General features: G+C 44.5%; 3 protein-coding genes across 3 annotated transcripts in view; 1 reads left to right on the plus strand and 2 right to left on the minus strand.

Moving 5' to 3' along the window:
• Positions 1-2,768: 2,768 nt before the first annotated feature.
• Positions 2,769-11,226, minus strand: gpr37l1a (G protein-coupled receptor 37 like 1a). The gene is made up of 2 exons (XM_068595929.1): positions 10,406-11,226; positions 2,769-6,895 (listed from the first exon to the last, which is right to left on the minus strand). Exons 1-2 carry the CDS (start codon positions 11,021-11,023, stop codon positions 5,846-5,848), a joined length of 1,668 nt encoding a protein of 555 aa, XP_068452030.1. The 5' UTR covers positions 11,024-11,226; the 3' UTR covers positions 2,769-5,845.
• Positions 11,227-11,891: 665 nt separating this feature from the next.
• nol8 (nucleolar protein 8) lies at positions 11,892-22,352 on the minus strand. Its single transcript, XM_068595919.1, has 18 exons — positions 22,235-22,352; positions 21,168-21,292; positions 20,931-20,993; positions 20,698-20,776; positions 20,304-20,451; positions 19,203-19,510; positions 18,790-19,052; positions 17,302-18,647; positions 16,966-17,121; positions 16,754-16,885; positions 16,552-16,654; positions 16,158-16,299; positions 15,909-15,992; positions 14,559-14,887; positions 14,321-14,474; positions 13,576-13,637; positions 13,403-13,485; positions 11,892-12,417 (listed from the first exon to the last, which is right to left on the minus strand). The coding sequence occupies exons 2-18, from the start codon at positions 21,286-21,288 to the stop codon at positions 12,358-12,360; spliced, it is 3,633 nt and encodes a 1,210-aa protein (XP_068452020.1). The 5' UTR covers positions 21,289-21,292; positions 22,235-22,352; the 3' UTR covers positions 11,892-12,357.
• Positions 22,353-22,751: 399 nt separating this feature from the next.
• cenpp (centromere protein P) overlaps positions 22,752-27,011 on the plus strand; it is a 74,076-nt gene continuing 69,816 nt past the window's right edge. Inside the window, exons 1-5 of the mRNA XM_068595844.1 lie at positions 22,752-22,878; positions 23,656-23,814; positions 24,026-24,180; positions 24,809-24,897; positions 26,206-26,294. Coding sequence (XP_068451945.1) covers positions 23,660-23,814; positions 24,026-24,180; positions 24,809-24,897; positions 26,206-26,294 — 488 coding nt within the window. The 5' untranslated portion in view covers positions 22,752-22,878; positions 23,656-23,659. The remainder of the gene's footprint in view (positions 22,879-23,655; positions 23,815-24,025; positions 24,181-24,808; positions 24,898-26,205; positions 26,295-27,011) is intronic.

Raw genomic sequence — 27,011 nt, forward strand, 5'->3', positions numbered from 1 at the left:
TGTTAAGCTAGTTAGCGTAGCTTAGCATAAAGACTGGAAGCAGGTGGAAACAGCTAGCCTGGCTCTGACCAAAATCAACAACAAATACATACATTTAACACCTCTGAAGCTTAATAATCCATGTTGATTTTTAAGATATTGAACTTCTCATGTCTTACTTCAGAGGATGAGATGATTGTCGTCCATGTTGAGGACACAATAACAACACATTCATTGTCCCTTCAGTACTTTCATAACGCTGACAGTGAGACGAGCAGAAGCTCCGCTGAGCCTCTCGGGGTCCTAAGCAACGGCTCCGTCTGCTCGCCGCCTCGCGCCAACAGAGCGCTCCACATGTGGACGCCACGCTGTTAGCGTTGCCGGTTAGCGCTGAGCCGTCGTCTTGGTAATGGTGGCCGGCAGCAGACATTGTGTCGTGTGTTTCCTCCTCCTGCCGCGGCCGAAGGAAAAGAACAAGACGAGCCCGAGAGTCTGGACGTCAACACGTTGAAGCCCAAAACACACGGAGGCCAGAACTTTTCATTTAGAAATCTTACATGAAGAATCCGTTTGGCTAAACGAGACGATGTTCTGTTTCACCACAAAATGGTTTTCATGTTTGTCGACCTGTTCTCGCGCGGCGGTCGCAGCTGAACGCCGTCTGGATCTGCAGCGTCGTCTCTGAAGCGTAGCTCCCGCCCGCCGCTTCCCCTTCAGGGAAACACCGCTATGCTAGCTCCGGTTGCTCTGTTGCCCGTAGCTTGCGCCAATTAGCGCCGTTTAGCGCCGTTAGCTAACGTCGCCATGTTGAGAGCCACTGAGAGGCAACAGAAATGCTCCCAATTTCACCTTCAACCTTTTGGAAACCGTGCGTGAAAATTCTCCTGCGCCAATTTTAAGTCCCAGCATGCCCCTTTCAGACAATCTTTTGGCATAAAATACGTCATTTTTTAACATTTTTGAACCGAACGACACGTTTTTTTGACTGAAACTCCTTCCTAACAGGACAGGACTTTGTTTTATTGTGATTTTTGTTGCAGATTCTGATTCTTTAGGTCTTAATCTTTCCATAAAGGTGTCTTATTGACGCTCCAGGAGGCTTTTTTTGGAGAATCTGGCTCATATCATGCTGGATGTTCATAGTTACCATCAAAATATCTTTTAAAAGTGATGTTTTTGCAAATATCCATTTTTTCCCCAAGACTTTGCTGAACAAATACAAACAATAAACACAAGTATTGGAATTAATTTGGGGTTCCTACGACGACTCAAACACAGAGGAAAAGAGGTCTGGAGAGAAAACTGCTTCCACAGTTTTCAACAGGTTAAATATTATAATATTGTCCTTCGTGTCTATCGGTGGATCTCTGAGGTCACAATAAAATGAACCTCTGTGCTTCGTGTCTTCGGCCTCGTGAACCGACGACAGTCATCCTGAAGATCCGCTGGAGGAACTTCCTGCAGAGGCAGAAAACTCATCAGAAGTGTCTTTTGGGGGCCGCAGAGCGAGCCGCTGGAGCTCCAGTTGCCCACATGAGCGCCGCAGGAAGTCCGCCCACACGCCCCCGGTGACCTTGCTGGTTTTCAGACCGCGCTGCGAACTTGAGCTCGCCGTGCCGCTGTGTCTCAGCCGGTTGTTAAGGCAACCGAGAAAGAGGGAGTTTGGGCTTATCTGGGCGGGCGGCGGCTCTTCCTCCCCTGCATCTCGGCCTTCTTTCTTCTCTCTCCGCTCGGCGGCTGGTGGGAGGCGGTGGGTGTTGTGTAGCTTAGCAACTCCCTTGGCGGATGGACGATTGATATGCAGCTTTGTTCAAGTGTCTCTCGCTCGCTCTCTCTCTCTGAGCCGGGGAGGGGGACGCCTGAACAAAGCCGGCCTTATTGAAGCGTCCCCTCCCTCCCTTCCCCTTCGGCGACGTGGGAGGACACATTTTTCAGCTCAAAGGAAACCGAGACTCACAAACGCACAACAGCGGGCGCTGAGAGCGTAACTCGGGGCCCCGCCGACGCCGCTGAAGGGCCTCCAGGTGTCCCCCAAAGGGAAGCCTTTGTGCCTTCAGAGTGTCCGAGCAGAAGTCCCCTGGCGTTGTTTTTTAATTCACTTGAAATAATCAAACTGAAATCAACAGTTCAAATGTTCTTTATCTGATGAAACGAGTGTCTTCAGGTCTAAATTTGAGCGTTTGGGCTTCTGTGATATTATAAAGTTGTAGAAACAAGAATTTAGACTGAACTTCAACTGATTATTTGGTGCATAAATATTCACCAATATCAAACTCAAATCTACACACAAAGGAAAATAACCTTCTCTTGAGCCGTTTTGTTTTTTTAAGATAAATATAACATTTGAGATATTCTTTCTTTGACATAATATTTGAGATAAAGATGTAGTGCAGTCATTCATACCTGATCAGAGGATGAAGTTGCTCCTCTGTGTGTTGACATAGCTGTCACCTTCATTGCCTTTAGCGCATGTTAGCACCTTTAGCACATGTTAGTGGCTTTCGTGCATGTTAGCACCTTTAGCACATGTTAGCGCTTTTAGTGCATGTTGTTACCTTTTTTTATTTTTTAAAGAGTCCTTTATTAATCCCTCAGTGGGGGGATTATTCTCTGCATGTCATCATCATCAGTGATGAAGCAGCTTTGTGCTGCTGTGAAGCTCTGGGGCTTCAGTGCCTTGCTCAAGGACACTTCAACATGAAACTATGGGGAGAAATCAGGGATCCAACCGGCTTCTTTGCTCATCTTTTTGCCAAATATGAGTTATTTTTTGCAGATATATCACTTTATTTGCATTGTTTTATCAAGGTTGCAGTAGTTTGAGGCGGAACAAATGCTCTCAATCTTGCACAGATTACCTTTCAATCTCAGATTGTCCTAAAACACAAATTACACTTCAAAACTGTCACGACACCATATGTTCACATTTCATCCTGTTTATTGAAGAGGTGGAAATGTAAAAATGAGACTTTTACCAGCAGTTACATGTCTACTTTTGAATTCATATTCTGAGTCTTTGTGGGCAAAAGATCTATATCTTGATCCATATATTCTGCATAAGAGCAATGTCATGTGCCTTCAAGACACACATATTGAGAGATGTGCAAGATATGTTTGTGGATGCACAAGATCATCAATGATCAAAGGAAAACTCAAGACCCATATATCCTGTTGCACAGACAAGATCGCATCTGAATCATAAAAAGAGAGTAATATAATATAACACAAGTCAAGATGTGGATCTTGTGCCCAGAAGATATTGTGTTGTGTTTTATGAGGGTTTTCATTCCTTAAAGATGATTTTATACATTACAAGTTTATCTTATCTTGTCATTAAAAGTTGGAGGAATAGTTTGGGAGTAGAAATGGAAGTTTTTTTATTTTCTAGATCAACATATTAAAAAGACAAAGCTGAAGAAACGCCCGGAGAAAGCGGAGCATTCTTCTCTCCGGCCGCTTCGTCACAGAGCGACTGTGTTCATCACGTCTGCAGAAACTCAAAGGCCAACTGTTATTGTGACGCTGTGACCTTCAGTAATTGAATAATGAGTGAAAAGCAGCATCACAGTCGGGCGTGAAGCTCTTTCTCCTCCGCTGGGAGTCCAGAGCGCCGCCGCGCTGCATTCCTTCCAGCGGAGATCAGAGGAAACATCCGCCATCGCTCCCTGTTTTTAACATGAAATGAACTCACTGAAGGATTCCTGAAAACATGAAGGAGCATGAACACGCACAACTCTCCACCCACAGGAAGCTCTTCTGTCTTTTCTCTTCCGTTTGGGAACAAACTTCTCTCCCTTTGTTTGGTTCCACTATTGTTTTCTGTCTTTTCTCTCTGACTTTTCTTTGAGCTCGGCAGCGTGACATCGGCCTGCGTATGGAAACCTGGTGCTTCATGAGAACGTCTTGTTTTCTACAACAACGCTTTGTTGGACTCTTTAGTTTCAGGAGATTCTTGCTCTTTCATGTGGTTGAAGATATTTCATAACGTTCTCTCGTGGTGAACAAATCCCTCAAGAAGACCTCTGGATGCTCTCTGGCTCTCCTGCTGCTCTCTGCTTGAAGCTCATTGGTTCAAAACATCTTCATAAACACCTCACAAACATATACTTTTATTTAAAAATGTCCTCAACAGCTCGGTCAATGTCGTCTTTATCTAATCTCACTGCAAAGACTAAGAGAAAGGCACATTTCTTAAAGGACTACTTTCTGTGGTGGATTGATACCGTGCACGGTGGATGAACGTCTGCGTGAAGAAACCGACTCGGAAACTCTTTGATGGTTTTGGGTCTTTTTACGGATTCGTACAAAATAATGAAAATACAGAATATCAGCGGGCTTTGTGTTTAAAGATTTCTGCCGCTAAAAAAATCGACTGGTTTTGAAAAAACAAGCATGAAATGTAAAATAAGAATTAAAAAGAAAGTTTCAGACTTTCATCTATTGAGCCAAAGTTCAGCAGATGAAACTATTAAAAAGATAAACTATAAAACTAACTTATATTCCAACTATTAGTGGAAACTGCAAAACATCTGCCCTCCGTTTTATTATAAGATAATAATAATAATAATAATAATTCCACCAGACAATCCAAGAACAGATGGTGAGTCACTGACAGCTGATGCAAAAGAAGAAAATCTAAACTTTACTCAACCAGAAAGGTAATAAAAAGTCAAACTTCACACTTTAACATTGACTGAACTATGACGTCATGTTTTTAACCTGCCGTCTCCACGGCAACAGCAAAAATCACGTTTAAAAAAAACAAACAAACAGATGAAGAAGTTCACAGAAAGTCTGCTGAAGAAACTAAAGTAAACTATTTCCTGTTCAGCCTCATCACACAAGGTTTCTGTCTCATACAGTACTCAAAGTTAATTATGACAACATCCTGTTGAGCATGAAAGAATTATTAATAACTATAAAAACAAGTATGAAACTAAACAACAGGATTACATCATCACAGGTGGACAACACTAAACTCAAAATAAGACACATTGGCTGGGTTGCACCAACAAGGATTAACTCTTAAACTAGGTTTAAACCAGGTTTGTCTTTTAATCCAGTTGCACCAAACTTTAAACCTAGTTGAACCTTAGTTTACAATTAATCCTGGGTAAATTTAACCCTTTGGTAATCTCGGTTTAACTCTCATTTAAATCAAATCTGTTGCACCAGTTATTTTAAACCTAGACTAAACCAGGATTAGCAGTTATGTTTAAACCACCCTGCAGGAGGTTTGTCTCCAGTTTATTGACAACATGGCTGCATGTCTTCGCTGATGGAGTTAGAGGAAAGAGTTCCTCGCAGGAAAATTAGAGATAAGTTATTTAGTTCTGTATTTGTTAAACTTACGTTGTGAACTTGTTTACATTTCATTGGAATCCATCATGGCGGACATTGAACATAAACTAATCCTGTTTTAACCCAGGTTTAAACTAGTTTAACTAATCCAGGGTTAAAGTTAAGATGTGCAACACATCTCTGATTAAATATGAACCAGTTTAAACCTAGATACACTAACCCTAGTTTAACTCTAAACCAGGATTAATTTAATCCTTGTTGGTGCAACGCTGCCATTGAATTTCATCATCTAATCCTACTCTACAGGTTTGTGCTCTACAGGTGATCAAAAGGATCAATACGGTCGATCAGAACTCTGGTTTCTCTTCTATCAGTTAGAACAACACACTTTGAGTTCACCAAGTTGAACAAGTTGAGATCTGAGAGGACGCCAGGAAGCGAAACCGACCAGAAAACGAGTCGTTGACGTCAAGACGACGTCATGTTGTTACAACTGAGAAGAGGCGAGAGACGACGCCCCGCGGCTAAACGAGTTGAACGAGGGTGAGCGCGGTCGTCCTGGCGCTCAGCACGGCGTCCCGATGGCGCTCGGAGAGTCTTTGGGCCCGTGGCGGCAGCACGCCGCCGGCTCCGTCGCCAGCAGGCTCTTGGTCGTCTCGTCGTTGCCGGAGGGCGACAGGGAGGTCGGGGACGGCGACGTGGGCGAGGACGCGGCGGAGGCGGCGGCGGAGGCGGCGGTGGCGCTGGTGGAGGCGGACGAGGAGGACGAGGAGGCGCCGTCGGGGAGGCACTCGTCGCAGCAGCAGCAGCAGCAGTCCACGAAGGCCTGGCCCAGCGAGCGGCACAGGCACAGCAGCAGCACCGGCGCCGCCGAGCAGCGCGCGAACAGCAGGAACTGTCCGGTCAGGCTCAGGGCCGGCAGCGCCAGCGCCGGCAGCGCGGCCGCCGCGCGGGCGGAGACGTACGCCAGCGCGATGTTGCAGACGCTCTCCGGCAGGTTGCACAGGACGTACAGGCCGGTGAGCGCCATCACGGTGGAGCGCAGCCGCTGCTCCCTCGTGTGCTGCTTCTTCTTCTTCTTTGATGAGGAGGACGACGTCGAGGAGGCGGAGCATCCGCCGCCGCCGCCGGTCACCTTGTCGCCGGCGGGCTTCTGCTCCAGACGCTGGGCCACGACTTGCCTCGTCACCAAGTCGCAGGCCAGCGTGAAGAGCAGCGGCAGGCAGAGGTAGCACCCGAAGATCCACCACATGCGGGCCTCGTGGTACGTCAGCACCAGCGGGTACACGGCCTCCGGGAGGTCGGCGGACGGCTCGCGGACGCAGACGTCCACCTTGAAGGAGGCCGATCGGGCCCTGAGGGCGGCCATCAGCGAGTCCCCCGGCCGGCCCCCGGGGGGCCCCGGCAGGCTGACGGTCTGCCGGACCAGCTGCCACAGCAGCAGCTCGGGCGCGGCCAGCACCATGGAGCCCACCCAGATGACGGACAGCTTGGACAGGATGGACTGGCAGGGCTCCACCCGCGGCGTCTGGAAGGGCCCGGGCGCCGCGGCCGCGTGGAAGCGGTCGATGCTCAGCGCGCAGAGGCTGAACGTGGCCACGCCCAGAGAGGTCACCTGGACGGAGAGACGACGGGAAAACATCGTTTCACAGATCAACGTGGAGCAACTTTTGGGTTGCCGGGTTGAGAGAAACATCGTTTGTTCTGGTGATGATCAGGATGTTTAATTCAGAAAAAAATGTGTTTTCAATGTGCAGAGGATCGGACTCATTTTCAACTTTGTTCAAGAGAAATTGTGGGTTTTTAAAAAAAAAAAAAACACAGTTACTAAACTCACCCAAAATTACCCAGAATCCAAAAGTGAATTAATTTGAACCGTAAACTCAGATTACTCAACAATGTTGTTCGCAGAATCATAAGCTCTGAAAGACTTTGGGACATTTTTTGGTCCACAACATTGTACCTTCGCCCTTTTTCTATTTACACAAATCCTGTTTTTAACTTAACATTGTTCATAATAGTATTAATATTCGGTCCGGATGCTGTGCAGCCCTTCTACAGAGGATAATTGGTCCAATTTGGCACAAATGTTCTATTTTATGGACAATAACTAAAAAAATAACAGCGAAAGTGGAACTGGAATGCTACATCTGTGCTATCAGCACTGAAACTCTGCTCCTGTGTTGGCATTACAAATATCCAATAATACATACGCAGCTCTGCTTTCAAACAGTACAATAAAATCCAAACCATCTCATTCATATTACAGTTTGTAGAGCCACTTCCAGGTTTGTGCGCTGCATTCATTCACGCTGCAGTCAGACGTGACCTGTTAGAGCGACAACTCAGACAGAACCAGACTTCACGCGGCCGGTCGCTCTAAATTGGGAACAGGAAGTCATTTTGGTGGCTTAAAAGAACAGATTTAAGGCTTTCCGTTGCCTTTTTTATGCCCCCTGCAGGCAAATTAGCCCAAACTACAGTAATGAGACCTGGTTGCATGAAAGGGCTTAGAAAGCAGGGAATAAAAGGAGCCACAGAGGGAACTGAGGGGCTCTATGTTGTGACAGCCCTTTGCCTTCAGACCGGGGACAGTTATTGGTGCCTCGTGCACATTAATGTCGGTCGTCTTGGCCGAAAACACAGACTATGATTACAGAGACTTGTCCTCCCTCTGTGAGTGCCTAATGACCTCAAACGGTTGAGATGCAACTGAAGATAATTAACACAGAGCGCTAATTAGCATGAAAATAGTTCAGTATAACAGAGCAGAGGGGCAGCTGGCAGCCTGACCCGCTTTGAACCCGCCTCAATGCAGGCGGTTGAAACCGCTAAAGACCACTTTAAGAACCTTAATTAATTAGCAAGAAACTCATTCGTTCATTAGCATAAAAATAGCCCAAGCAACCCACAAATAGAGAGGGGGGGCGCAGTCTGACCTTGTTAAGAGACTGCTGCATACAAGCTGTTACTACAAAGGAGCAAAACTCCACTTGAACGACTTAAAGCTCTGTGGACATTTGGAAGCCGGTTTGGAGCCAAAAACAGGGATTTCACAGGGCGGCCATATTGTCCCTGAAACAGAAGACGAGAGGAAGCCTCTGAAAAACAACAACCAAGAGGCGCTACGTTAACACTCTGTGAGGAAAGACTACTGGATCGCTTTAGAGTCATTTAGAGTAGATTAGCATTAGCTATCATTTAGATCTGTAGCTATCATTAGCTTTATTATTTATGATTATTATTATTACTATCATTTAGAGCTTTAGCTATCATTAGCTATCCTTTAGCTATCATTAGCTTTAGCTTTATTATCTATCATTAGCTTTAGCTATCATTAGCTTTAGGTTTATTATCTATTAGCTTTAGCTATCATTATCTATCATTAGCTTTAGCTATCATTTAGAGTAGCTTCAGAGTAGATTGCTTTAGAGTCCGGCGATACAATACTGTATAAAGGAGTTAATTCACAAAAAGATAAATACTATATTCTATAATACTATGCTAAGTTGATGTTCTGAGTCAAATTTCTCACAAAAATACCAAAATAAAAAAGAGCACTTTCTCTGTTTCATGTCGTAATCTAAAAAAGCGACCGTGGACTCGTCATTTTCTGACATTTTATAGTTCAGTTTAGATTTGACTATATTGTAATTGCAGATGACTGAGACAAGCATCTTGAGTAAAATACAACTCAAAAGTATAAATAAACAGTAAGGGGTTGCTTTATAGAAGTATTTTCCCGAAGGAACTCGAACCGAAGGATTTGAATATTTTCTGACATTTTATGAACCAAGCGATTCATTGAAAAGAAAGAAAGTGCCAGAGTGGCACATCTAGTGGACTTGTCATCTTCAGTTCTTCTCAGTGCTGACAGCGATGAGTTCAGGTGAAAATCTAAACCCTGGCGCAGAAACACTGGGCCCTTAAATACCCTAAACCTTCTTTTCTTTCAACCCGTAAATAAACATCCCCGGCCCTCCAGAACCACGCCTGTGTTTGGCTGTTTGGCTCTGTGAGCCGGGGGAAGAAGAGCCGCTTCATGCGGGGGCCCCGGCGGTTCATAACAGACAACCGAAGACACCGAACAGACCATAACAGCACGTTTGTTGAAACCAAAGGCTGCTCCGAGTCTGAAGCCGACGAGCAGCAGGACACAAACGGGCCATTCATGGCGGCCCTGTGTGTCTCTTTATTAAGCAGGGAAGCGTTGACAGTGAGTCTAACATGGGGTGTGAAAACAGCAGTGACACTGTGAAGGCAGATTTAGGGGATTGATTAACTTATCATCACATCAAGTTGCTTGTTTTATCTGTTTAACATCTCTCTGCCTCGGGGCTGGAGCCGGCTTCTGGTAGCAATATAACTTGTGGTCATCAATGCTGAAATAAATTTCTGATTAAATGATAAAGAAATTGGTCGTAAGTTGACTAAATTGCTTACTTTGTTGTTTTTTCAATCAAAAACATAAACCGATTGCACTTTCTCCAATCGTTTCTCTTTTGTATTGTTGAAAACTGAATATCTCCGGGTTTTGGACTTTTAAAAGTCCCCCATGAAACTATGATGGACGTTTTAAACTTTTTAGTTTATCCAACAGACAATGAATTGGAAAATAAAAATCAATAGATTCATCAAAAACATCACTGGAATATGAATCATTAGTTGTATGCAGCACTTTTGTGCCACTTTATTTATAGTAACAGGTGTTACTACAGGTTGTTTACCTCAAACTTGTCGACCGGAAGTAAAAGAAAAAAAATCTTTCAATCCTATGAATTAATTAATTTTATTAAATAGCATATGCTTAAGTTGTTTATATATATATATATATATATATATATATATATATATATATATATATATATATATATATATATACATTTGTGTTTGTTTTACGTCTATTTTCATAAAGATGCGATGAATAATTATCGTTAAAAAATAAAAATAAAATTAAAAAACTAAATAATTCTCCAATATGTTGTCTCTTCTTGTAACGTTTTCGTCGGAAGCCTATTTTATTTTATTTTAAAAATATTTTTATATTTTATTTTATATATTTTCATGAAGTTAACGGTTCTTTGGGAAGGCGTCATGGCGTCATGGCCGTTAAACTGCTCCTCACCTCCAGATAGGGCACGAGCCGGCAGGACAGGTCTCCTAGCAACCTCTTCAGGGTGAGCTCGTGGAAGACGACCACGGGAAGGCAGAAGAACAGCACGAGGAAGTCGCAGAGCGCGAGCCCCGCGAGGATGCAGTTCCACGCGCTCTTCAGGTAGAAGTTGTGCCACACGGTGCACATGAGCGCGAGGTTGCCCACGATGCCCGCGGCGAACAGCACGAGCGCCAGCAGCATGATCGCGTACGCCCAGTAGGAGCCGTCGGTTACCGGGAACAGCGGGTTGAGGAGCCCCGAAGGGGACGAGCCGTTACCCGGCCGGGCGGAGGCGGGTAACCGCGGCGTGCTCGTGAAGTACCCGCTCGGGTCGTCGCGCCGTCGCGGAGGCGCGTGACCGGGCTCGGGGTCTCCTCTCCTGGAGGTCCCGTCTTTGGCTCCGCGGGCGACTCGCTTGAAACTCTCAGCCCGGCCGATAGGCGCCCTGTCCGGGGAGGAGGACTCCGGTGTCCCCACAGCCGCCGGTCCTGCGTCCTCCGCCCGCTGCGGCTCCAGAGCGGCTGTGTGGACGTGACGGAGCTCCGCGGTCCGCAGACAGAGGAGCAGAAGAAACAAAACCGGGCTCATTTTTAATGATTTATTTCGTTTTATACCGTTGAACTAAACGTGTCAGGTCCGTGTTATCGCTCTCTTTCACAGACATGTGCTGCAACAAACACCGGACTCCTGGAATAAAACATAAAAAGTCCATAAAGTAGTTCCTCCCAGTCCAAACCTCCGTCCTGGTCCTGATGGAGGAGTTGAGAGTCTGAGCCGGACTTCAGCACTTGTTGAGCATCAACAGTCTGAAGGCCACTTCCGGTTGTACTTTTCAAAATAAAGAAAAACGGAACGTGAGATAAAGTGAAAGTTCCTTTTCAGCATGAAGATAGTATAAAAATTAACAATAAGACTCATTTTTTGTGTCGTTTTAACTACTTTGACAAAGAGTCTTTGCATCAACAGTGTTATTACCGTTCTGTTTCATATTATATTTATGTTACTTGATTTTTTATCTTTATTTACTTGTGATCAATGCTGCTGTAATCCTGTAATTTTATTATCGTATTTAATTGCATAAAACAAGACATTAATAAAGTGCAATTTCCTTAACTACAAGTTGTCAAACAACTAACATTTCAAATCCAGAAACACAATCTAATTTGAATGTTTTCCATCAATTACTAAACATCCCAACAGTTTGTCTTTTTTTAGAATAAAAAAAAAGTGACCTTTTATTTTACACTGTGGGATTTTACTATTCTGATGTCCTTAAATTTAATAATTGAAGAAATATAATAGAGCAATTGAGTGATTTCTGGGATGTGAGACACTTTAAAAAAAATAAACACCATTGATTAAAAAAATAATAATTTTGGAACAGTTAATTGAAATGGCACACAAACCAACTCCATAAAAGTAGGATTTGTTTTATTTAAACTGCATTAGTTTTTAATTTCACAGCGCAAAGTGACACTGAAGCTTCTCGTCCAATGAGACGTCATCAGAACAACAATCATTATCTTTAGTGTATTTAATTATTTTGACTCCACAAGCGGATCTTAGCTTATTGACAACTGTTTTTATTAAATTGTTAAAACACATAGTTCCTTATGACTAAAGACCATTACAGTTGTTTGTTTATTTATTGTTTTTTAATAACAGGTTTGGTCCTCTGCTGCTGCGGCTGCGTTATGTTAACAAAGCAGATGGACAGACAGCAGGAAATAAAAAATATAATCTGATGATCTTCAACTTTCCCTCGACGCCGGTTTCTTCTGCCGCCGTTTGGTTTCCCTCCTGCCGACTGTTGGTCTCAGTCTGCAGCACCAAACGGCCCCGAGAGGCGAGAAACTATCCGTCAGCTGAAATCTGAACCTGTGACTCGTGAACTGAAACAGAGACTTCACCTCCCAGAATCCTCAGCTCTTCAGGGAGGACCTCAGCCTCCTCCTGGCGTCCTTGTGTTTTTTGCGGTACTCCTGTGAAAAACAAACGTAGAAATCTATTTTTTTTAAATCTTCCCCCCATTTCAGTTTAGGCCTCCAGGTTGATATTTAACACATTATAATGATGATAATAATAATAATAATAATAATAATAATAATAATAATAATAATAATAATAATAATAATAATAAGGAGAGTTTCATAAAACATACATGTATGTATAGATTAGTGAATGTGTGCAACAATCTGTAAATGTGTCCTGACTCGCTGGACCAGAGTGTTGTGTTCAAAGACTCCAAAACAACAGGTGACATCACGATGCTGCGTTCAAGTGCGTTGCAAAAAGTCTGTAAGTGTCACAAAACCTAGAAAATACTGACAGAAGTCAAAGAACTCCAACGACATCCTGGAGCCAGAAGGGTCTTTTTAAATGTTTACCAACCAGGATAGTAGTAGTAGTAATACTAGTAGTAATAATACTGAGAGTAGTAGTAATACTACCAATAGTAGTAGTAATACTAATAGTAGTAGTAGGAATAGTAGTAAAAGTAGCAATAGTAGTAGTAATAGTAATAGTAGCAGTAGGAATAGTAGTAATAGTAATAATAATATTAATAACAGTAGTAATAGTAACAGTAATAATAGCAGTAATAGTAGTTGTAAAACTAATAGTAGCAGTAGTAATAGTAGTAGAAATAGTAGTAATACTAATAGTCCTAGTAATAGTAACAGTAGTATTAATACTAATAGTAGTAATAGCAGTAACAGTAACAGTAGTGTTTGGGGATATAATGTGACATTGGTTTTGTATTCAGGAGTTCAAGCAAACACTTAATATATTATTTGTTAACAGGACAAAATGATAGTTTTTTGGTCCATAGAAGAGCTGAAGAACAAAATGTTATATAATGACCTACAAACCCCCCAAGAAACTGTCTCCCAAGAAGTCCCTCCAGCGCATCTTGTGAGCGTGTTTCATCAGGTTGGGTTTCTACAGCTCATTGTAAAGGCTGCGTACCTCTCTGAGCTGCGTCCTCCTCTCCTCCCACTGCTCCCTCTGCTCCTCCAGCTGAGCGGGCCGGCAGAACGAGCCCGGACCCTCTGAGGGGAACACGAGCAGGAAATATGACATGAACCCGAGTTCACAGGTAACACCTGAAGGACCATTAGAAACACCTTTACACCGTCTACCTGTCAGTCTGCTGTCACCGAGGAAGAAGAAGAAGCCGCCGGTCTTTGAAGGCGTCTCCTCTCTGCAAACACATGCGCACACGCACGCACACACACACACACACACACACACACACACGCACACGCACACGCACACGCACACGCACACGCACACGCACACAATTTTATTTTAAAACATACATAATTTCTCCTTTTTTTCTTCTCTTTTAAATTCTTGACTTCAAGTAAAAAAAACAAGTTTATCCATCAACTTAAAGTAAAATCAGCAACTATTTTATAATTTATTAACTTCTTGGTTGTAGTTATTAGTAAGAATAGTTTTTTTATTATTTATTATTTATGTTAAATGTAATATTTTTGGGGGTTTCGTACAGATTGTGGATAAAACAAGGAGTTTAAAGCCGCCTATTGGCACATGACATATCATTCACACAAGTTTCTGACATTTTATAGACAAAACTACGAATAGATAAATTCGGAAAAAATACTCAGCAGACTAATAAATAATAATAAACCAGTTAGTTAAAGTCCTAATAAATACTTTGACTGTTCATGTGATCGAGTCGTACCTCCCACTTTGTAGAAAAACTTTACGTTGTCATATCTTTTATATATTAAATCTGTGTTTTCTTTAATATTGTGAAACATTTAAAAAGAGTTTTCTGCCTCTTCGACACGTTTGTGGATTTAAAACATAAATAAACTAAATAAACTAATAAACTTAAATAATCTTAATTTTTCTCACTGTGTGGTTCCAGCGGCGGCGGCGCCGCTTTGCTCCTCCTCTTCCTCCTCCAGCGCCTTCTCTTCCTCTTCCTCATCCGAGCTGCTGTCCTGGAAACGTAGGTCTTGTTGCCATGACACCTTCGGCGCCTGGATGCTCTCCACTTTGTACTCGGCTGGAAGAGAGATTTAAACAAATGAAAAATGAGGAAAACAAGTCTTGGGCGGTGTGAGATGAATGTCTGACGGATAAAACTTACCCGTCTCTCCACTTCCTGTTTCCGCGGCGTCCTCGAAGAAGGAGAACTTGAACCCGGACGCCTCCTCGTTCTCCGGGTCGGCGGAGAGGAGAGTCGACTGCGGCGCCGGCTGCTCGTCCTTCGTCGCTTCCTCCGCCTCGTCCTCTTGGTCCCAGTTCGCCTCCTCGTCTCCTTCAGCGGCGGCGTTGGCGGCGGCGGCGGCGGCAGCGTCGCCGTCCTTCGTCGGACCGAACACGGCCTTCAGGTCGCCGGACACGTCGTAGTAAATCTCCTTGGAAACCTCCGGAAGCTTCTGGGCCTCCTCCCTCTTCTTCCTCCTGGCCGCCTTGCTGCGAAGACGACAGATCACACGACGGAGAACGCTCAGCGCCGAAACCGAGGACAGGAAGCAGTTTGATACCGAGAACAGGAAGTAGTTTGAAACCGAGGACAGGAAGTAGTTTGAAACCGGGGACAGGAAGTAGTTTGATACCGTGGACAGGAAGTAGTTTGAAATTGTGGACAGGAAGCAGTTTGATACCGTGGACAGGAAGTAGTTTGAAACCGAGGACAGGAAGCAGTTTGGTACCGAGGACAGGAAGTAGTTTGAAACCGAGGACAGGAAGTAGTTTGATACCGAGGACAGGAAGCAGTTTGAAACCGGGGACAGGAAGTAGTTTGAAACCGAGGACAGGAAGTAGTTTGATACCGAGGACAGGAAGCAGTTTGATACTGAGGACAGGAAGCAGTTTGATACCAAGGACAGGAAGCAGTTTGATACCGAGGACAGGAAGCAGTTTGATACTGAGGACAGGAAGCAGTTTGATACCAAGGACAGGAAGCAGTTTGATACCAAGGACAGGAAGCAGTTTGAAACTGAGGACAGGAAGCAGTTTGATACCGTGGACAGGAAGCAGTTTGAAACTGAGGACAGGAAGCAGTTTGATACCGTGGACAGGAAGCAGTTTGATACTGAGGACAGGAAGCAGTTTGATACCGTGGACAGGAAGCAGTTTGATACTGAGGACAGGAAGCAGTTTGAAACTGAGGACAGGAAGTAGTTTGATACCGTGGACAGGAAGCAGTTTGATACTGAGGACAGGAAGCAGTTTGAAACTGAGGACAGGAAGTAGTTTGATACCGAGGACAGGAAGTAGTTTGATACCGTGGACAGGAAGTAGTTTGATACCGAGGACAGGAAGTAGTTTGATACCGAGGACAGGAAGTAGTTTGATACCGAGGACAGGAAGTAGTTTGATACCGAGGACAGGAAGCAGTTTGATACCGAGGACAGGAAGCAGTTTGAGTGCATTTTAAAGGTTGTTGGTCTGCGTCACTTCTTGGGGTCGTGAACAATAACAGCGTTCGTACCTTTCCTTCTTGGCTGCGTCGGTCTTGGTCTCGAACGCAGCGTGTTCCTCTTTGCTCGGGTCGTAATGCAGCGCAGCAACGTCTCTGCACACCCACCCACACACCCACACACACAGACACACACACACCCACACACACACACAGACACACAGACACACACACACACACACACACACACACAGCTTTAATTCACTTCCTGTTGAATATTAAATATTTCCCGTCAGACCGTGAAGTGTTTTGACGGCCGACCTGAAGGTCTTGGTCTTGGCGGGCGTCTTCACGCCGCACGCCAGCTGGCCGCCGCCGCCGAGGACGCTCTGCAAGATGGACAGGCTCTTCTTCCTCTCCTCCTCCAGAGCCTCCTCTTCCTCAGTCACACTCGTCTTGTTCTCTGAGTCACAAACAGTCGCACAAGCAGCATTAAAATCTTCACAAAACGACTCTCTTCATATTTTAATGATTTTGTCACAGTTTTCTTATATTTATTACTTCTTCTTTTCCGACTATCTCTTGCTGCTGTAATCCTGCAAAATCCCCACCGTGAACCTCATAAAGGCTTTTCTTATTTATTTTATCTTATGAGCTCTGCTTCTGGAAATAAAACCAACAAGATCCAAATTAAAATTAGGATGCGACTCCTCACCTGACTCCTCCCCTTTGTCCTCTTCCTCCTCTTCCTCCTCCAGGAAGCGAGAGTCCATTCGAAATCGCTCGTCCGTCCCGAAGCGAGACTGCAGCTCCATCAGCTGGACACACACACACACACATTAAACACACACACACACATTAAGTGTTTGCATCTGACTGAAACGAGCACTGCAGTGCACGCTCCTCTCCGTCCTCACCTTCTGTCCCCCTCGACCTTCAAACTGAGGCCGGATGTCAAACCTGCTGCCGTCCTCCTCTTCCTCAGCATCCTCCTCATCTTCGTCCTCGCTGCCGCCAAACAGCTGAGTCGCTTTCGGCTTCCGACGAACCTTTAAGGTCAACGACATCGGATAAATAAACAAAACATACTTTTCAGAGTCGGCCTCTGAAGCAGGAGCTCCTCTCTCACCTCCTCGCCGGCGGCCTCGACCTCCGCTCGGCCGTTCTGCAACGCCGTGGCCTTCGACCTTGTGACCGCTGAGGTCGCCCGCTGCTCATCTTCATCATCGTCGTCATCGTCAGAGCCAAAGACGATGCGTTTCCCTGCTCCTGCTCGCGGAGCGTCCTGACGGAGAGAAACAAACAAATAAATGTGAAAGTTTGACCCACAAAGATCTGAAACCTCGACTCGTATTTTTTTGGAAATATCAGAAGCAAACACCATGAAGTCTGACATATTTCTGCGCCCGACCCCTCTGGAGGTCAGCTGACCCCTCTGGAGGTCAAAGGTCACGCCGGTCCTCACCAGGTTGGCCAGCGCTCCCTGGATGAGCTGCTTGTGTTGCTCCGCCTCTTTCTGTCTCTGCTGGACGGCGGCCAGCCGCCTCGCGTTGGCCTTCCTCTGACGCTCCTCTTCCTCCTTCGCTCCCAACGGCACCCGGGGAGGAGCCTGCTGCTTGTCCTCCTCCTCTTCCTCGCTGGAGGAGCTAGAGGATGAAGATGACGCTGCTTTAGCTGGCATCTTCTCCTCCTCATCGCTGCTAGAGGAGTCAGCCATGTTCTTCACCACCTTGACTGCTTCTTCCTCCTCCTCCTCTTCGTCACTGCTAGAGGAGTCAGCCATGTTCTTCACCACCTTGACTGCTTCTTCCTCCTCCTCCTCTTCGTCACTGCTAGAGGAGTCAGCCATGTTCTTCACCACCTTTACTGCTTCTTCCTCCTCTTCTTCGCTGCTAGAGGACGAAGCTGTCTCAGCCATGTTCTTCACCACCTTGACTGCTGCTTCCTCTTCCTCCTCCTCCTCCACCTCCTCATCTTCATCACTGCTCTCTGATTCTGTGCCTTCCCGTCCGTTGATATTCGGGCCCGACGCTTTGGAGTCCAGCTTCTGTTTTTTAACCTCACTTCCTCCACTTCCCTCCTTCTCTTCCTCCCTTCCTTTGTGTCTCCTCGTCTCCTCTCCTTCAGTTCCCTCACTCAGCGCTCTCGTACCCTGGAAGGCGGGCAGCGATGTCTTCTTCTTCTTCTTCTTCTTCTTCGTCTCCTCCTGCTCCTCCTCCTCCTCGCTGCTGTCCTCCATGAGGGCGGCGAGGATCTCCTCGGGCGTCGTCCCTTTCTTGGCGGCCGGACGCTCGGCCGGGAGCGCCACTTCCTGTTCGGAGGCCTGCTGGGAAACCTCAGCCAGCTTCTGGAGGTCCGCCAGAGAGATCTCCAGACGGGTGACGTTAGAGAACATGGCGTCATAGTCGGAATCTGAGCTGCTGTCAGCCGCCTCCTCCTCTTCGTCCTCTTCCTCTGAATCTGAGGAAGGGAGATCCACAACAGGGAGCATCTTCATCTTCTTACTCTGGTTCCTCGTCCTCTGTTCAGCAGACGCTTTCCCGGAGGCGACCTCTTCCTCAGCATCCGATGACTCGTCCTCTTCCTCAGCATCCGATGACTCGTCCTCTTCCTCAACAGCGTGACTCTTCTTCTTCATCTTCATCTTTCTCTTCCGGTCGCCGTCGTGTCCTGAGAGGAGCGCGGCGGTCGCCGGGGGAGTCGGTCTCTCCTCCGCTGGAGGAAGAGCAGGAAGAGGAAGAGGAGGAGGTTTCCTGGAGGCGAAGAGTTCATCCGTGTCTGCGGAGTCGTAGTCGTTCTCGTCTTCGTCATCTGGGGAAGAGGAAGAGCTCGTTTTTAGCAGTTTGTCACATTTTCACAGCTTTTTTTTCCGACATCCTGAGATTCAGAGAATAAATTCACAAACTTTCAACTCAGTTGTTTTTTTATTTATGATCTTAAGTGTTTTTCTTACCTTTCTGCCCAGACTTCACGAAGTAGTCTAGTCCGACTACTTCCATTGTATCTTCCTCCACCTCCTTCTCTTCCCCCTCTTCCGGCCGCAATGCATCATGGGAGGCGCTCTGGGCCGCCGCCGCCTTGCGGATTTCCTCTTCTGGGTCGAGATCCCAGTCCGTGAACCGCGGCCCCGCCCCCTGAGCCGGCCCCTTGGGGGTCGGGGGTTTGACCCCGTTGGCGAGCCGGCGAGCCTCGGCGCCGTCGACGGTCCGTTTGGATCTGAGAGGAGAACGAGGAGACAGGACACAAGGACACAAGGACTCAGGAGACATCAGACTTCACATCCTAAAGACCGGAGACCTCATCGTTCAAGTCTTAAACTCTCATAAGTTCCTTCTACGAGCAGGCGGAGCGCCGCGGCGTCGTTACCTGGCTCCGCCTCCGGCGCTCTGAGAGCCGGCGGCGTCCGGCCGGCTCGTCTTGCGCCTCGGCGTCTCGTACGGGGAGAACTCGCCGCGCCGCTTCCTGCTGATGTCGTCGTCGCCCCCCCGCTCCTCCCAGGCCAGCCGGGCGACCGGGGTGAGCGGCGGCGGCGGCTCGCCGTCGGTCCGGTCCAGCCTGCGGATGTTGTGGCAGTATTTGGACGGGTCGTACTTCATCGTTCGGGCTCGGCTGCCCTGCCGACACCGGAGCTGCAGGACGGGGAGGACGCGCCCGAACTTACTGACCACCCAGTCCTGAAACACAGAGCAGCACCCAGAGGAGCTCAGCACCTCTGACCTCACACGGCAACACGAACGGGTCACACAGCCGGACTAAAATCTGATTATTAAGATAAGATAATCCTTTATCAGTCCCTCAGTGGGGAAGTTACAGGATTACAGCAACTTTGCTCACAAGTAAATAAAGATAAAAAATTAAGTAATATAAATAAACAGTAATAAAACAAAATTGCAGATTAACAGTAAGAAGAATATTAAATATACAGATGGAATAAAAATGTGTATAAAAGTACTTAAACATACTTAAAAATGTGTATAAAAGTACTTAAACACTTAAAAATGTGTATATAAGTATTTACACATACTTAAATGTAATGGATAGTGCATATTATAAGCATATTTGAATAATTTAACAAGGTATAATATACAGAAAACTCTTCATATATGCATTAGTGGTGTATATGCACAGAAAAGGGAAAAAAAACATATATATTTTGCAAAAATATAATAATTAAAAGTCGTATTTTATGACCTCAAAGGTAGAGAAAGCTCTGTTTGTGTATTAAATTGTGAGTTCATGACGTAATGACCTCTACGGCTTTTTTGTGCGTTTCTCACGACTCGTTCATGTCCTGATTTCGGCCCCGAAGACGCGGTTCTCTAATAAAAGTGTATGTTCATGAACAACCTTTTACATATTCTATATTAAATCAGACACTGATGACACTGTAATATGTCGACACATCTTTGAAACAGTACTGGTCTCCAGGATGAAGCGTCTGCACAGAAGCCGGGCTCGGTACTGGACCTTGTGTCCCGGCACTTCGGTCCCCGGCACCGCCGCCTTCATGGTGAACTCGTCCACGCCGGCTTTGCTCAGCGAGTCCAGCATCTTCTGCTTCTTGTCCTCGGCTGCCGGCTGCGGCGCCGCCGCCTCCTGCCGCTCCTCGGCCAGCCTGAGACACAAAGAGGAGACGCTTCGCCTTCAAGACTCTCTGGAGCTGCTCCTCCATTTTGGAAAGATAAACCCTTTTCCCTGAGTTGTACCAGACTCTGTGTATATACCGTGTATACCGGATCAGATTAGTCGACACTGAGAGTAATTGTGATTTGCAGCCCACTTAAATTTAAATTAAATGTTTTATGTGTCATCTTCCTCTCGCCCAACAGTCAGAAGACCTGCATGGTGAGCTCGGCCTCACCTGTGCAAGAAACTCTCTTTGGCGGCTTCAATCTGCAGAGTTCCTCCTTTCCATTTGGATTTGTTCAGCACCGTCATACCTGAAGAACAAACACACACGTGAACAGAAGCTTGGATGTCAGCAAAATTGCGTCGTGATTTTGTGTCAAGGTCCTGAAACCTGGTCTGTGAAGAGCGTTTCCTCCTGTTCAAAGTATCATGAGCCTAAATGAGAAGCCGTATTCGTTCACTTACATTTCTTCAGGTCGCCGTCTGAAATCTTGATGTTAATGTAGCTGAAGGTTTTATAAGGAACACCTGGAACATACGAAAAAAAAATCTAATAAAACTAAATGATAATAATAAGACGATCAAGGTGGATTATGTACATATCTAAAGCATGTGTCAGATAGTAAAATGCATAAAACAATTAATACAGCATAAAAAGACATATTTAAAAAAGGGTTTTAAGGTGCGTGTCAGACGCCTCACCTTCGTCGTCACTTCTGGTCCGCAGCTCCACGTCCTCCACGTCGCCAAACTTTCCAAATCGATCCTTCAGATCCTTCTGGGTGATCGAGTGGCTCAACCCGCCGACGTACAATCGCTTCATAGCTCTGTTGCCACAACAACACACAGCAGGGGCAACACACAGCAGGGGCAACACACAGCAGGGGTGTGGGTCTTACTTACAGTTGCTCATCAATACAGCGCCAGAGAAGTTGGATTGATCAATGTTGAGTTAATCATTCTGATAATCGCGTCACTTCATTTCACTTTGGTTCTCTGATGATTTGCAGCCTCTTGTTTTTATAACAGTGAAATCTGAATATTTTACATTCTTTGGTCAATATGTTGCACAGTCACAGTACAGATCTTTACATTTTAAAATAGATATACTTGACTTTTCTTATACATATATATATTTTACAGTTTAAAATGACTCTTGAACGCAGCGTGATTGTATTTATCATCCCTGACTTTTGCATTACTGGTTTTCATACCATTTGATTGTGACAGTTAAAACACTATGGCTAATAGCTTGCATGTGAAAACCTACTCTGCATGATTATGATTTAGGGATTTTGGACTGAAAAAAAGGAGTGCATGATTTATACATGTATTATTGTATCATAGTGCTCTGAGATCGACGCTGGTGACAGCTGTAATACACATCACTAACACATGTGCAGGAGAGTAGGCTAGAAGGGATCTGCACTCTTCAGGTTTATAAAACACTCGAAAGTGATTATTGAACTGCAAACTGCATCCATCCACAGTGACCATACAGTTAAACAACACATCCCTAAAACATTATAACGTTCATGGATGTAGGGTGTATTTCAGAGCTGTTGTTAGACTACATTTGCTGTAGCTAACTATATGTGGACTTCTTTTTTTTTAAAGTGACACAAATTAAAGAAAACTCAGTATGATAAGAGCCACGTGATCGCGACTATTGTCACTGTGTGGACTGGTTATGCGAAATAAGTAAGTAAAACGACGGAGGAACCGTCTTGACGACGAGTATATGAATAGAAAATAAAAGAAATGTTTACCTCACATGTATCCAGCTGGTGTTACCATTAACTCTGTCCGGGGCCGCAATGCAATCCCGCAGCCTTTCCGTTCCGTGCTTGTTTCAGGAGGACGAAAACGTTCCGCGGTCTGAGATTTAATAACAGCTTTAGAAAAAGGAAAAGAAAACACACAAAAAGCAGAAAACGATTGACGGTACATTTATTTATGAATAAAAATATTATCGATGAAGAATTAACTGTTTCCTCTTTTAACTGTGTTTGCTTAAGACCTCTGTAATCATTCTCGACCGTTTCAGCTGTTAAGAATGTGGTATTCAATGTAGAGGGGTTTCATAATTTCTAGCTCAGACTGTTTTTTATTTAATGCCTATTAATAACAATAGTTCGCTAATGTGTGCTTTTAGAAAGTATATCTGTAAACATTTGCTCTAGTTATATCAAAAGAGAAGCGAGCTGCCTAACTCTTCACAGAAATAGTTCATCCCACCACCCCCCCCACAGCGTGGGAAGTGGTACAGTCCAGAGGGCGCGAGGCTTCGAACTGTTTTGGTTGTCAGGCTGAATAATCGAAACTCAAGCAGGTGACGTAAAAGAGTGTTTAATACAGTTATTTTAACTCACTTTCACATCAATACTTTGACATTTTAACGGAGACGAGTACGGTAAGTTAACTTTTGCCATGACAGTTTGTCTAACTGCACCAACGGCAGTTGTTTCTGTCGCTAAAGTGAGCATAAATGTAGCTAGCTAGAGTTCAATAACGCTACTGGTGTCATGGACATTAACGTTACCCAAGTTAATTGAAGACGGCATTAGTTCATACAGCGCCACAGAGGCCTGAGGTATAATCAACCAGAGTAACTGAACACACCTGTGTGGACCATATACTGCCTCTCAGGTGTGTTCAGACTTTAACATGCAACCCAAAAGACCAATGGTGGAATGAATATTATCTAATGTACTTAAATATACATTTGAGCTACCACTTTATGTTAGTATTTCCATGGTATGGCACTTTGTACTTCTACTTTCATACAGTTTAAGTTTATTTTCAGATTATTATTGCAGAATATAAACCAACTAATAGATTATGATGTGTGTGTATATGATTATAAGCGTCAAATTATAGTTAATGTGCCAAATGCAAAATTACTAATTACGTAAAATATCCTATTTCAGATCTAGAATCTATATAATATTACTGGATTGTAATAAGTGATGCATTAGTACTATACTTTTAATTGTCACAGTAGTTTTACACTGCATTATTACTAATTTTAATTTAACATTATGAATGCCCCGCTACTGTACTATACACCACTTTTTACTGCTGGATGATCTCATAATTACTATTTTCACTCGTTTATGTTTTGTATTGTTTGGTGTAACAGAGCTTTTATGCTCACCCATTGAAACACAGTTTGTGTCTTGTCCTTCAGGACGATGGAGCAGATGAACGAAGAGAACACGGAGGAGGTGAAGGTGCTGGAGGCTCAGATTGAGCATCTTCAGGCTGAAGTTTCAGCATTGAAGAGCCAACAGCAGGACAACGACAAGGACATAACATTCAACTTCAGAGGACAGATGCAGGAGGCCATGTGAGCTTAGTTTTTTTACTGTTTAAATCTCTTGCACCATTTAACTTGTAGCATTCTGCCACATACAGCTGTACATCTTAACGTCTAGTCTTCCTGTTTATTCCTTTTAAGTAAACCTAGGCTTTTTGCAAAGGCATGTGTGTAAGCGGAACATGGTGAACAGCAGTGCTGAGGTGTAGAAACGGTAACTGTTTGTTGTCCGTCTCCACAGGTTGAGTATGTGTGGACAGAGACAAGGAGACAAGAGGGAGAAGGTGCTGTCCAGGCTGAAGGAGGAGGTGGAGGAGCTGGAGCAGGATCTGAAGCTACAGACGAAGATGAACGGCATCAGTCTGAACGGCTGCGTCGCAAAGACTCTGCAGAGCAGTAAGAGCAACACACAAAAAACACACCGGCTAACGGTACATGCATCTGATGCTATGTTAGCTAAGATTAGAGATCTGCAACAGACCTGGAATTGCGGGAAACTTGTCTCCTAATCCACTTTGAAGAAGCTACAAGTACCAGAGACACATTTGTAAGACCTAGTGTGTACTATACGTTAGGAAATGTCTTTTTTGAGAACGTATATCTAAAAAAAAAATTTTAGAGCAAAATTTTCTTTGAGGCAAATTTTTTTTTTTTAGAGCTAATTATTTTGTTTTCAGGAAATTTTAGTTTTGAAAGCTTTTTATTTTTTGAGAGCGTTTTTTTTTTTTTTTTGAGATCGCATTTTTTTTTAAGAGTGCTTTTTTATTTATTTTTTAGGAGTAGATTTTTTTTGAGAGCAAATTGTTTTTTGAGAGCAAATTTTAGTTGACAGCTTTTTTTGAGAGAGAGAGAGAGAGAGCATTTTTTTTTTAATTGAGAGCAAAGATTTGGAGATAATTTACTCACAAACAAGAAATTTGCTTAGGTAAAAAAAAGACACAAATCTACCTTCATACCCTTGTAGTGTAATAATATACTTGCACTGGTGTCTGTGTTTGTGTGTGAATCTGTGTGTGTCTGCTAGGTGGCAGAAAGCTGGTCCAGCAGCTCTGTGTGTCAGGTCACTGCTCTGAACTGGCCTTCCAGGTGGAGTTCCAGCTCTCTGAGGTCAATGTGAGTCATTTCACTTTTCAAAGGATTTGTTGTCGAGTCTCTGGACCAACCGTGGCAAAGGGAGCTGATGGATGTGTAGCGTTCACTCTTCCTGAATGTATTTCAGAGACTATTGGCTATTATTTAGACTTGTGTGAATGAAAACACAATAAAACATTCACACACTTGGGTCATTTTGCTCGTGCACAACACATTATTACTTCATAACATGAAACAAGCTTTTGGTCAAAGAAAAAACAACAATGCTGTTTCTTTTCATGAGCACTATTTTTTTTTAAGCCAGCTCATTTTTGACTACAACTAGAACTCAGTGGATTCACACAAAACTAATACAGAGAGCTTGGGTGCTGATTGGGTGCTGGTGGTGCGTCCAGCCAGCAGAGGGCGACAGAGGCCTGCGTTCACTTGTTCACTCATGGAGACGGCAATTGAACACTTAAGATTTAAGTAGCTCAACTTCGACCCTCCGCTGCAGCAAAAAACATCATCTGACCAAACTGCCTCAGAGGAGAAATACAGCGTGAGCTGCTATTGGATAAAGATATGGCAACAATAGAGACTGCAGATGAAAAATAGCCTCTGGTGCATTTACAGGAATGTTTAATGAATGTGCAACACATTTCAAGTTTAGAGTCGTCTCTTCAAAGTAAAAGCACTCTTTTTAAAAAATGTTATTGATTTTATGGCCACTAAGTAAGTGTCTCAATTCAACGCCTCGGTTTCAATACACAAGAAAACATTTTTCAACATGGGGAAATCCTTTCAAATATGTAAGCTTGTGATCTGAAAACCTGCCTCTTGCAGGTCTTCTGCTTTTCATTCTGGGCTGGCTCAACCAGCAGAGCAGCTGGTTCCACTGACTCGCTCCTCCTGCCCGTCGTTAAAGTGAATTCTAGCGTTTCTGCTGTGAAACTTGTTTTAAAAGACATTTATTATTTGCTTTTTTTTTTTTACATTGAGCGAGTACAACTTCCACTAACTGAAATCAGGTTTTGTTAGTGTGTTTTTTTATTTTTTATATTTAGCTGGGTCAAACTAAATTGAATGCAGTCTGTTGAAACAGTCCTACAGTAAAAACCTGCCTCTCATGAGCTTTATAATGTTCATTCAGCTTTGTTTCTGTTGCACTCAATTCACCTTGCAGCTCTGACTTTCTCGCCTCTCCCTGCTCACTCTTCTTTATCCCAGATCATGCACACAAACTCTGTAAAAATGGACCTGGAAAAAGATCAGGCTTTAGTTTGATGACCTTCATCACCGCACTGATGAAGTGACTCGAGAGTAATGGATGGTGCATTTGTCCTGCAGGAGGGTTCGGGATGCGGGAGGACGATCAGCGACCTGAACGTGGTGATGGACGCCAGCGACCTGCAGAACCTCAGCGGCTTCCTGTCCGGGTAAGAACCAATACCGCCAGTCAGCTGATCTGAAAAGAGGATTGTACTCATTAAATCCTCCCCCGTGTATTTCCTGCCACATCGTGTGCAGTCGACCTGCTTGTCTGCGAGTTGACGCGATTAATCCGCTTTCTTTTGTTTAGCAATTTCTATTTATTTTCCCATAAAACCCACCGTGCATGTTTGCAGCAGTGGGAAATAAAACAGTACAAAACCGTGGGACAGCTGCATCATTAAAATTGATTACAGTTGTAAAAGGCACCGTACCGATCTCCCCTCACCTTCCCGTAACCCCTTTCAGTCTAAATCTTCAAAAAGGACGACTTGATTGTCCAATAAAGAGCTTTTACAACCAAGAGTTACAGACGAAGCTCGTACGAAGAATCGACTTTCATGACCAAATAACTCATACAAGAAGTTGAACCAGATATGCGACCGGGTTGATGACCAACATCAAGAGTGAGCGCCCCATCTGTGAATCAATCAGAAAGATAATCCCCAGCACAGATTGAAAGCCCTTTTATCAAACTGGTAGCACTAAAATAAAGAAAGCTGCGCCAGTTTCTTCCGTTTTTTAAAAAGAAACAAAAGGCATTCGTTACTGATAAACCTCTACAGTCATTTCACTCTTGTTTAAACGCTAAACTCGTTGAGTGGGACCTCGTCACCCGGCTGATGCGCTCGTGGCTGAATGGGACTAAATCCCAGTAGCAGTCG

This window comes from Clinocottus analis, unplaced genomic scaffold, assembly GCF_023055335.1.
Source record: "Clinocottus analis isolate CAN_PGR_092001 unplaced genomic scaffold, fCliAna1.0.p SCAF_32, whole genome shotgun sequence".
Classification (NCBI taxonomy): Eukaryota; Metazoa; Chordata; class Actinopteri; order Perciformes; family Cottidae; genus Clinocottus; species Clinocottus analis.